We start from the raw sequence: 12,042 nt of genomic DNA, 5'->3' as shown, positions 1-12,042 counted from the left end.
ACATCTAAAAAGCCGCACACCACCAGGCACTATATAAATACCACAGCACAGCACACACTCTGCCAGAGAGAGGTTCTCTGAGGATGGGCTCCAGCACGAAAGTTTGGAAGTCTGGTCCCAGTGACGGACTTAGATTGGATCCTGCAACATTATCTTGGGATGTGTAGATTTGCCTTCATTTGTGGCCATTTTGGTCCACACAATTGCTCAATACAGGAACTTAAGCAACATAGAACTAAGGAGAAATTTCCTGATGGTGAGAACAATTAATCAGTGGAACGACTTCCCTCCAGAAGTTGCGAATGCTCCAACACTGGAAGTTTTGAAGATGTTGGATATCCATTTGTCTGAAGTGGTGTAGGGTTTACTGCCTAAGCAGGGGGTTGGACTAGAAGACCTCCAAGGTCCCTTCCAACTCTGTTATTCTATATTCTTAATTAAAGTGTAGCAAAGTGTAGTAAACATAGCATAGCAAACTATGCTATGTTGATAATTCAGATTGCGTTCGCGTCAATAGAAGGGAATGTTTGTAGCTCACGGTTTAACTGCGGGGTCCCTGACGCTCTCCGAATGCAATTTAGTTGTGTAAATTTAATTGGGCTTTAATTTAAATAGCTGGAGTTGAAAGTTATTTTAATTTCCATTTCGTATCTCATAATAAAGACCAGGAAAGCACAATGCAGTTGCTATGCCTACAGCTTAATTGTTCAATATTTTAAAATTCTATTTTAATCGTGATATAATCAATAGAATCATTATATGTAAAACAAAATGGAGTTTGTATTGCTTCTAAACTGCTTAAACATAAAATCTAAAACGTTTAATATGAAATGTATGTAGCCGGAAAGAGTATAAGCTGGTCTTACAGGCACTAAATTAAGCGCAAAAACCAGGAGTGCCATCTGTAACTGCAACTGTGGGGCAAAATAAAATTATGCTAAATGCTGTGAAAGAATCAGGAAAGAATAAATTCTTAAACAGGATACTATGGTGAATGCTTTTTCGGGAGCTTTTGAAGTAAATACACAAGCTGCATATTTTAAACAGGAGAAAGGGAGGGGGAAGGAAGGGGTTTTTTTCTTCCTGTGAGTGATAAATTGCCTTTTCAGCTGTGATCTTTGGGCACATTCTCTGTGCACTCCGGTTTACAAACATGAAATCTTTGCTGATTTCAAGTTACTGTCTCGGGTAGTTCCATCTACTACTAGGACTGTTTATCACAATAGTAATTATAATAGTAATTATAGTAATTATAGTAATTATAGTAATGATAATACAGTAATGATAGTATGATGAAGATAATAACAACAATAATAGCAATATTAATAAAATGTATTAATAAAATTATTAATAAAAACTGATTACAAAGCTAGACATGACCGAGTTGCTAAATTAATCCACTGGTCATTATGTAAAAAAAATATGATTTACCTGTATTCAGAAAGTCATGGAAAAAGTTATCGAAAATGAGGTGGTGAAGATCTTGTGGGACTTTCGAATACAAACCGATCGTCATTTGGAGCACAACACGCCACTTTTAAAAATAAACTTCTGTCTTTTTATTTTTCATTATTTTAAATATTTGTGTGTGTGTGTGTGTGCATGCGTTTTCAGTTGACTGAGTTTCATGTTCAATGAATAAGAGATAATAATGTAATAAATATTATGTGAACTGTAATAAAACTTTTTAAAATAATTTTGTCTCATTTTATTTTTCATTCTTTTAAATATTTGTGTGTGTGTGTGTGTGCATGCGTTTTCAGTTGACTGAATAAGTTGTTGACTTAATTCAGTTGTTCAATGAATAAGATAATAATGTAATAAATATTATGTGAATTATTAAAAATAATTTTCTCATTTTACTTTTCATTCTTTTAAATATTTGTGTGTGTGTGTGTATGCATGTGTTTTCAGTTGACTGAGTTTCATGTTCAATGAATAAGAGATAATAATAATGTAATAAATATTATGTGAACTGTAATAAAACTTTTAAAAATAATTTTGACTCATTTTATTTTTCACTCTTTTAAATATTTGTGTGTGTGTATGCGTACTTTTCAGTGGACTGAGCTTCATGTTCAATAAGAGATAGTAACAACAATAATAATGTAATAAATGTGAACTGTAATAAAACTTAAAAAAATAAATTTCTGTCTCTAATTTTATTTTTTATTCAGTATATTCAGTGTCTGTGTGTGTGTGTGTGTGTGTGTGTTTGTGTGCGTGCGCGTGCAAGGTTTTTGGGGGGGAAGAAACCAAAACAAATCAACGTTTGCATTTGATTTCCATACACAAAACTTCCTTTCGAAAAACAAATAGTTCTTTACAGCAGACAAAACTGCGCATGCGCAGTGGAACTTTTCAAGCCTTGAGGGAAGCGGGAGCAAAAAGAGAGAGAGAGAGAGAGAGAAGAGGACCCACGTGACGGCAAAACCATAGAGTTCGACGACGGGGTGGAAAGAAAGCCTAGAAAGAGCCCCAAATCCATTTGAAACGCTTCTCCCGCTGTTGAAAAACCCAAAGGGGCAAAACACGCGTTCTCACTCGTGCCGCTTCTCACGTGGAAAGGATCATTCCTCCCGGTCTAGAGCGGCGCCCTCCAAAACCCTCCAACGTCACTTCCGCTATACCCACCAATGAAACGACGGGGACGACCGAAAAGGGCGGGATTTGGCGGGGCAACGAGTCTTTTTTTTTGGAGTCCTCTTTCGGGGCCGCCGGACGTAATTTCTCCTCAGGATCGCCGCCGTCATGGCTAGCCAGTCTCAGGGCATCCAGCAACTGCTTCAGGCCGAGAAGCGCGCCGCCGAGAAGGTGGCCGAGGCCCGCAAGCGTGAGTGGGCGGCCTGGCTGCGAAGGGAGAAAGCAGGGGCTCTTTCTGAGGGGCTGCGGACTACACATCCCATCGGCCTCAGCCCTTAAAAGGGAGGCGGGTTTTGATCCAAAGGTTTTGTAACCTTGCTTGTAAGGGAGCGGTAGTCCCGAAAGGATTGAGACAGCCACGTCCTATCATCCCCAGCCATTAGGGAAGGGGGGGAATTCCAGAGACACTACATGTCCCATCATCCTGAGTGGGAACGGCCACCTATAACTCTCCCCGCCTGTTTCATCCATTCGGAGAATTTTGTCCCAATTCTCTCCATGGTGGCTGTGTTGGGAGGGGTGGCTTTGATGGTTGGACTACATTTCCCATCATCCCTGGCCCCTAGCGGAGAAGGTGGGTCTACAGCATTTCCAGCCCAGCTTGCATGGGAGCGGTAGTCCCGAAGGGATTGGAACCCCATGTCCCATCATCCCCAGCCATTAGGGACGGGGAGGATTCCAGAGACACTACGTATCCCATCATCCTGAGTCGGAACAGCCACCCATAACCTCCCTACCTGTTTCATCCATTCGGAGAGTTTTGTCTCAATTTTCTCCATGATGCTGGTCTTTTGGGGATGGGGAGGTTGGTTGGACTACACCTCCCATTGTCTGCAGCCCTTAAGGGGTGTGTGGGTGATCCAAAGCCTTCTTAGCCCTGCTTGTATGGGAGTGGTAGTCCCGAAGGGATTGGGACCCTGCGTTCCATCATCCTCAGCCATTAGGGAAGGAGGAATTCCAGAGACAGTACATATCCCATTATCCTGCACAGTAACGGCCACCCATAGTCTCCTCTTGCACTGCCTGTTTCATCCATTCAGAGAGTTTTGTCCCAATTCTCTCCATGGTGGTTGTGTTGGGGGGGGGGGAGGCTTGTTGGTTGGACTACACTTCCATTCATCCCTGGTCCCTAGTGGAGAAGGTTGGTCTACACAGTCTTTCCAGCCCAGACCGGAAGGGATCCAATCATCCCCAGCCATTAGGGAAGGGGAGGATTCCAGAGACACTACGTATCACATCATCCTGCGTTGGAATGGCTATCCATAATCTTCCCACTTGCTTCATCCATTCAAAGAGTTTTGTCCAATTCTCTCCATGGTGCTGATTTTTTGGGGGGGGAGGTGGAGGTTGGTTGGACTACACCTCCCATTGTCCCCGGTCCATAGGGGAAAGGGTTGGTCTTTAATCTTTCCAGTCCAGATTGAGTGGGAGCGGTATTCTGGAGGGATTGGGTGCCACATATCATCATCCCCAGCTTTAGGGAAAGGGACATACCTGGACCCACCATATATCCCATCATCCTGTATGGGAAGGGCCGCCCATAGACTTCCCCCAGAGACCTTACACTGCCTGTTTCATCCATTCGGGGTTTTTTGTCCCATTCCCTTTGCCTGATAGTGGTACCTGGGTGGTGGCGTGGTTGGACTACGCCTCCCATTCTCCCCAGCATAGAAAACCCCATGGGCTACTTTAAAACAAACCAGATCCAAATATAGCGCTGTATGGATAGATTCATGCATTTTCCTTGCCTGCTTTTTATGGGTCTGGGATGTTTTAATTGGGTTATTGTGTTTTTGTATTGATTTGTGAGTTTTTGGCTCATCAGTTGTGTTATTTATTGGCTTTTAATTAGGGAAAGCTGCTCTGAATTACACACACTACAAATTGAATCAATGGAGGAATTGATGAATTTTTGGATCGGAGCAATGCTATGTTTTGCTGATTTTGAGGGGGTGCAAATAAACAGCGGAATAATAGGAATTTGCCCTAACTTGTCTTTTCTTACAGAGAAAAACAGGCTGGGGAGTGGGGTGGGGGGGGGATAGCATTGACTCATCTGGAGGCTGCCTTTTTAGTTCATGCATTTATTAACCAGGGATGCAGTGGCTCAGTGGCTAAGACGCTGAGCTTGTCGATCAGAAAAGTCGGCAGTTCGAATCCCTAGCGCTGTGTAATGGAGGGAGCTCCCGTTCCTTGTCCCAGCTTCTGCCAACCTAGCAGTTCGAAAGCACATAAAAATGCAAGTAGAAAAATAGGGACCACCTTTGGTGGGAAGGTAACTGCATTCCATGCGCCTTCGGCGTTTAGTCATGCCGGCCACATGACCACGGAGACATCTTCTGACAGCACTGGCTCTTCAGCTTTGACACGGAGATGAGCACCGCCCCCTAGAGTTGGGAACAGCTAGCACATATGTGCGAGGGGAACCTTTACCTAGGTTTGCTTGAGGATAATCAAGAAACAGGCTCACTAAAGTATCTCCTTCATTTCTCATTTTTCCAGGTATTAGTTACCCCATTTGAAAGGTTTTCAGAACCTCTTTAATTGGGGAAATTTCCCTGATGTGATTTTATGCCGTAGCCGTAAACTTCCCATGTAGTTTTTTCTTTCAAAGGTCAGGCTGCAAACCCCTTAATGCTGGTTGAGCTTCGCATAATTTGACAGCCAGCATATCCAGAGGAAGGGTTCCTATGGTATCTGAAATATTTTGATCAAAACCTAATCTTTGAAGGATCTCCCCTAGCAGAAATCTTATTTTTTGTTATTCATTATTAAGGGAAGCTCCGATCCAAGGAAAGGAGACAAATTGGGAGTCGGAGAGACATCCTGCCTTCCTTCCCCGGAATAATATTTGAATTTGGTTGCATAACTTGTATAAAACCAATTTTATTTTGCAGACTTCCTGTGGTCTGCATAATGTCAGTAGCATATTGATAGTCCCCCGAGATCTACAGTGCATCGGTTTAACTTGATTAAAACCGAATTGTGAAGGTTATATGGAGTGTTGGCGTATTTCAAAGTACCTTGCTGGGATATCTCTGCTAGGAATTCAGCTTAACGAAAACCGCTGTTCTTTAAATTGTATTTTCAACTCTTCATGTTTGCATGCATTTCTAATATAGCGGTCTCTAGAACCTTCACCTGGCATAACTTCAAGAAAGGAACTTTGGCCAAGAGCAGTGGAGTCATGTCATGTGCTGGAAGTGATGCATTGCTAGGAAAATAATCCTGACTAATGTCTGTGTTTTTAAGTCTTTAGTTAAGCCAGCTCTGACTGTTCAAAAATTGGATTGTCTCCACGCATCAGGCTTGGTGTTTCCAGTTCTGTGGGGCTAACTTTTTCGGGAAAGGATGAACTTCGATGTTAGAATTAGAATTGTTTATTGGCCAAGTGCGATAGGGCACACAAGGAATTTGTCTCCGGTGAAGAAGCTCTCAGTGTACATACAAGCAATAAGTGATAAATCATGATCATAGTCATCGTAAAGATATATTAATCATAAGTCATAAGATACAACAGTGATAGTCATGGGATTCTAAATTCTACAGAGGAATTATTGAGTCTGTCATCTGCACCTCTATAACTGTCTGATTTGGCTCTGCAACCCAACAAGGCAGACACAGACTTCAGAGGATAATCAGAACTGCAGAAAAAACCATTAGAACCAACCTGACTTCCATTGAAGACCTGGACACTGCAGAAGTCAAAAAGGGGGCTGTGAAAATATCTACAGACCCCTTACTCCTGGTCATAAATTGTTTTAACTCCTACCCTCAAAGCGACACTATAGAGCACTGCACACCAAGACAACTAGACATGACATTTTTCCCCCGAACACCATCACTCTGCTAAACAAATAATTCCCTCAACACTGTCAAACTATTTACTAAGTTTGCATTGCTATTACTATTAATCTTCTCATCATTCCTATCACCCATCTCCTCCCACTTATGGCTGTATGACTATAACTTTACTGTTTATATCCTTACGACTTATATTGATTGTTTCCTAGTATGATTTGATTGCTTATTTGTACCCTATGGCTATCATTAATTATGATTCGTAACAAATGTATCTTTTCTTTAATGTACCCTGACAGCATATGCATCAAAGACAAATTCCTTGTGTGTGTCCAATCACACTTGGCCAATAAAGAATTCTATTCTATTCTAAATCGGCAATCAACATAAATCATACTAGGATACTAAGTAAACAATAATAAATCCCTTTATGTAACTTCTAATGGTGGCTAGAAAGCGAGCTGGATTGAACAAAGAGATGGCCAAGGATATTTTTCACCCTTCATTTTGGGGTTGTTCTTTTTTCTTCCTTCGTTAGAGGATGACTTTCTGAACGTGTCGTTAGCACTTGAAATTAATCTCAGAAAAGCCTCTTTTTCTGGTTTTGCCCTCTGAACATTTTGCTTTTTTTGTTTCTCTTTTTCAAACCTAGGGAAGAATCGGCGGCTGAAGCAGGCCAAGGAAGAAGCTCAGGCCGAGATCGAGCAGTATCGTTTGCAGAGGGAGAAGGACTTCAAAGCAAAAGAGGCAGCCGTGGGTTAAATTCTATGCTGGCTAATCTCTCTGTCCTCCTTTCTGTTTCTGTATTAGAATGGGAATTCAGTTGGGGTGCGAGATTCTTTGTAGTGGCTACATACACACACGCCCTTGTCCCTGTTGTGGTCCGCCAGAGGCCAGCGGAGCTGACAACAGAGGCGGACAGTGAGAAGGTTGGGGAGGAGCAAAAGCCAGTCCTGGAGGCTGGGGAAGGATCGGAGAAGGGCTTTGCGTCAGAGGTAGAGGTGGGGCCAAGGCCATCTGGCAGTTCTCAGCTGCCTTTGGCACTAGACAGCAGTGAGGCAGAAGAGCAGCTGGAGCCTGTTCCCAGTGTGTGCATGCACAGAGCTGCCAGAAGAAAAGAACAGCTAAGAAATCAGAGTAGATCTGGGAATAAAATCACAGTTGGAGGGTGAATGGCCCTCCCATAGGAAATAAAAGAGGAGCGAAAGGGGAGTGGGCTTTTGCAGGAAACAATTCATTAGATTCAGGAGTGTGGAGATCTGTCTGTGAATCTCAGAGACTCTGTGCCCATGCTTTCCTTGCACAGTACCTCATTTGAAAAATATTTACATGCCAGCTTTCCAAGATAGATAAGGTTGGTGGTTATAAATACTCCTTTGAAAGACTGTTTGCCAGGCTTTGCTGAATGTGAATAAGAGGAATTCACATTCTTTTAATAAAAGGGTTTTTGTCAGGAACAGGACTCTACTTTGTGCTTTTTGGGGAAGCCTAGTTACAACAGCCCTTTTGAGGCTCAGCCCTTCTCTCTTGCTAATACAGGTAGTCCTCAATTTCCATTCAAAGTTACAATGGCATTGAAAAAATTCGACTTACGGCCATTTTTCACACTTACGACTTTTGCAGCGTGCTCATGATCAGAATTCAGATGCTTGGCAACTGGCTTGTATTTAGGACAGTTGCGGTGTGCGGGGTGGTGGGGTGTCGTGTGATCCCCATTTGTAACCTGACAAGCAAAATCAGTGGGGAAGCAGATTCATTTAATAATTATGTTACTTAACTTACCGACTGCAGTGATTCACTTAACAGCTGCAGCAAGAAAAGTCATAAAATGAGTCAAAACTCGCAACCAATGTCTCACTTAACCACAGAAATGTTGGGCTCAGTTGTGGCCATAAGTCAAGGACTACCTGTATGTATGGTGTAGACAAACAGACAGATGGAAGATAGATGAGAGAGAGAGAGAATATGATGGAAGATAGATAGATAGAAGGTAGAGAGAGATATATATATATGGTGGATGATGATAGAGAGAGAGAGAGATAGTGAATGATGGAAGATAGATAGATAAATAGAGATAGGATAGATAGATAGAGATAGGATAGATAGATAGGTAGGTAGATAGATAGATAGATAGATAGGTAGGTAGGTAGGTAGGTAGGTAGGTAGATAGATAGATAGATAGATAGATAGATAGATAGATAGATAGATAGATAGATAGATAGATAGATAGATACATGGATGGATGGATGGATGGATGGATGGATGTAAGCTGCGGCTATAACTCAAGGACTAGGTGTAATTTTCCAGTTTTTGGTTTCGCCCTCAAATCATCTCAATTCAGTCTAGGACTTTCAGCGTTAAATTGGCTTCTGCAGTTTGCGGAAGTGAAAACGCATAATCATCACATGATTGTGGGTTGTCAAAAAACAACAACAGATCTCCCCCCCCCCCCCCGCTGCTTGCTTAAACCCTGCTTTACTGTGTCACGCAGAATCATTGATGGTTCTTGGAAATGCAGAACGTAACTGGACAAGTGGATTTTAAATGGCTTCCCTTCATTTTTTTTCTTTTTGTTTCCGTTTATCGCAGGCGCTCGGCTCCCACGGTAGTTCCGCCACAGAGGTGGAACAGGGGACCCAGGAGAAGATGGCCATTCTCCAGGAGAACTTCCAAAAGAACCGGGAGGAAGTGATTGACAGCGTGCTGAATTTGATCTTTGACATCCAGCCACAAATCCATTCGAACTATCGGATCAACGGATAGATGGAATCTTTTGTTCCTTCAAGGAAAAAATTCAGCAATACCAGCTTTAGCTGCACCCCCTTTTTATAAAGGTGCATAGATTCCCAAGAGGTGTAGATTATCTCTTTCTCTTTTCTCCCCCTTTTTTTCATAAAGATTTCTTGTCTTCTCCGTTTTGTAGCACTTTTGAAGTTTCTATGTAGGCTGGTTCTGTGTCCTCCAAAGTGCATTATATCGTAGACATGTAGCGTAGAAAGTTGATGTTGGATAAATTGTACTGAGTATTAAAGGATCGCTTTAACCCCAAGAAGTATTTAAAAGTCAGAAAAGAGAAGTGCCAGGTTACTTTCCCTTATCCTTAAATTGCAAACTGTGTGACTTAGGTGCTCTGCTACAAATGAAATCTGTTCCTACTCAAGAGTAAAAAAACAACACATGCATTTTGTTTGCAGAATGAATAGTATTTGGATTGTATCTGAAAACGTTTAAATGTTATTTAAGTAATAACTCTTTTCTCCTGTTGAACTTGAACAAGGCGCTGCTGTTAAGGTGCTTGAAGAAAAAGTAAAGACCTAATCTTGACTTGTAAAGAAATTAAAACCTTTTTTCTCTCCTTTCCCTCTTGCTCAGAAACTTTTGATTTATGCAATACGTCGCTGAATTAAAAAAAGCCTGTTTCGTTTTGATGTTGCAATAGCAAAGAAGCTCTTGATAATATGTTTGGAACTAACATATGCTGTAAAAGCATAGTACAGCAGAGATGGATGGATGGATGGATGGATGGATGGATGGATGGATGGATGGATGGATGGATGGATGGAAGGAAGGAAGGATGGAAGGAAGGATGAAAGGAAGGATGAAAGGAAGGATGAAAGGAAGGATGGATGGATGATAATAGATAAAAGAAAGACGGACGGATGGATGATAATTGACAGATGATAATAAAGGATAGAAAGAAGATAGACAGACAGATATAGTCCTCAACTTGTAACATTTAGTGACAAATTATAGCAGAACTGAAAAAAAAGTGAGTTGCAACCATTTTTCACACAACTGAAAATCGGGGTCTCATGATTGGCATTCAGATGCTTGACTGCGGATTCACATTTACGACAATCGCAGTGTCATGAGGTCATGACCTTCTGGCAAGCAGAAACCAATGGGAAATCCAGATTCACTGAGCAATGGTGTTACTAATTTAACAAATGCAAGTGATTCACTTGGCAAAAGTGGCAAGCAAAGTCGTAAAATGGAGCAAAACTCACTTAACAAATTTTTCGGCAGCATAAATGTGGGACTCAATTGGGGTCATAAGTTGAGGACTACCTGTAGATGGATGGATGGATGGATGGAAGGATGTATAGATTATAAATGATAGATAACTGGGTAGCTAAATGGATGTATAGACAAAAAGATCGATATAGAGATAATAGAGCAATAGATGGATAGATAGGGATGCAGCTTAGATGATTAATGATAGAGAAATGATAGACAGAATTTATAATTTATCAACCAATTTATCAATTTTAAAAGTAAGGATCGCGCGAACTACAAATAAATATTGAGAAGTAGTGCCTTTAAAAGTTGGAGGCAGGGAGGGAGAGAAGGAGGAATACACAGAGGCAGTTGCTTTTAAAGTTACTATTTTTATGACCAGCTCGTTCTGCCCCTATGCATTTTGACCAGTTCATCTGGGGGAAAAAAAGTTTTGCTTTCTTTTATTATTCCAAATACATCAGTAAAATTCTCATGCGCTTGGTGAATATGTTCCTTGACTTCTGGAGCTCCCATGCAGCTCCACAGAAAAGGATATTCAACAGTTCCCAAACTCCCTGACAAGTGAAGGTGAATTACGTCTCATCCTATCCTCACCATCTTTTAACGACCCCAGAATCATTACGGGATGGCGTTGGGGCAACTGAATGGAGCTAGGAGAGTGTTAAATGGTCAGATGCCCTTCCTGTTGCCAATGTGGAGTTTCCTTCAGCAGATAAATTCTCGTGCCCAGAGAGAGAACCTACGTGTCCCAGGATAATAATGCATGACCTAATCTGGGTTGGTCACTGGGGCTAGATGTTTTGTCTTCCGAGCTTTTGGACTTGTGCTGGAGCCCATCTTTGGGGGAACTTCTCTCTAACATAGCATGTGATTTGGGCTGCTCTGCCTGTGGTATTTATAGGCTGCTTTTTAGTTGATTGGAGTGTTGATGGCTGGCTATTATGTCCTGCTGAGCCCTCACCTCCTATGCATTTGATAAACCGGTGATGAATCAGCACATCTGCTGACATATTCTCCCCGAATCAGCGATGGCCTTTGCCAAAACGGAGGCTCATCCATCCTGGAGGTGTGGTAATGAAGGAAGGAAGCTTTTTTTAAGAGCGAGGGAATGCACACACCATAATCTGGGTGTGTATGCTCATTGCTACTTGGATTTCTGAAAAACGAGGCCTGAATTGGAAAGATGTTTTGCAACATTCTGGCTCTTCCCATTTATTTATGAATGAATCCCAAAGATTGCACAAGACCTTAAGCCTTCCGGTAAAAACTGAACTCCATAAATCCTGTACTTCAGCAAGATTTCTGATTTCCGGAACAGGAATGAGTGAAAATGCTATAAATACTCCGTTCTCCGTACTCACTGTACCTCTGATGTGAATTGTGTTGCTTTTAAGAGTGCGTTCCGCTCAACGTTGGCATTTACAGAACTGACTACTAGCTGCATAAAAATATCCTTGGCCACCAGCTTACAAAATCTGGGCAGTCTTTGCAGCTGATTCAGCACAGTGGTTTAAGGAAGAAAAGAATAGGAGGCTTTTTTTTAAAAAAGGGAGAAAAAGTTAACAAAGGTGCTTATTA

At 41.7% G+C, this 12,042-nt stretch overlaps 1 protein-coding gene across 1 annotated transcript; it reads left to right on the top strand.

Moving 5' to 3' along the window:
* Window positions 1-2,674: 2,674 nt before the first annotated feature.
* On the top strand, window positions 2,675-9,804 carry LOC116519573 (V-type proton ATPase subunit G 1-like). The gene is made up of 3 exons (XM_032233521.1): window positions 2,675-2,833; window positions 7,097-7,197; window positions 9,034-9,804. Exons 1-3 carry the CDS (start codon window positions 2,752-2,754, stop codon window positions 9,205-9,207), a joined length of 357 nt encoding a protein of 118 aa, XP_032089412.1. The 5' UTR covers window positions 2,675-2,751; the 3' UTR covers window positions 9,208-9,804.
* The last annotated feature ends 2,238 nt before the right edge of the window (window positions 9,805-12,042 follow it).

Source organism: Thamnophis elegans, chromosome 16, assembly GCF_009769535.1.
Source record: "Thamnophis elegans isolate rThaEle1 chromosome 16, rThaEle1.pri, whole genome shotgun sequence".
Taxonomy (NCBI): domain Eukaryota; kingdom Metazoa; phylum Chordata; class Lepidosauria; order Squamata; family Colubridae; genus Thamnophis; species Thamnophis elegans.
This window is presented reverse-complemented; position numbering and strand designations above follow the sequence as displayed.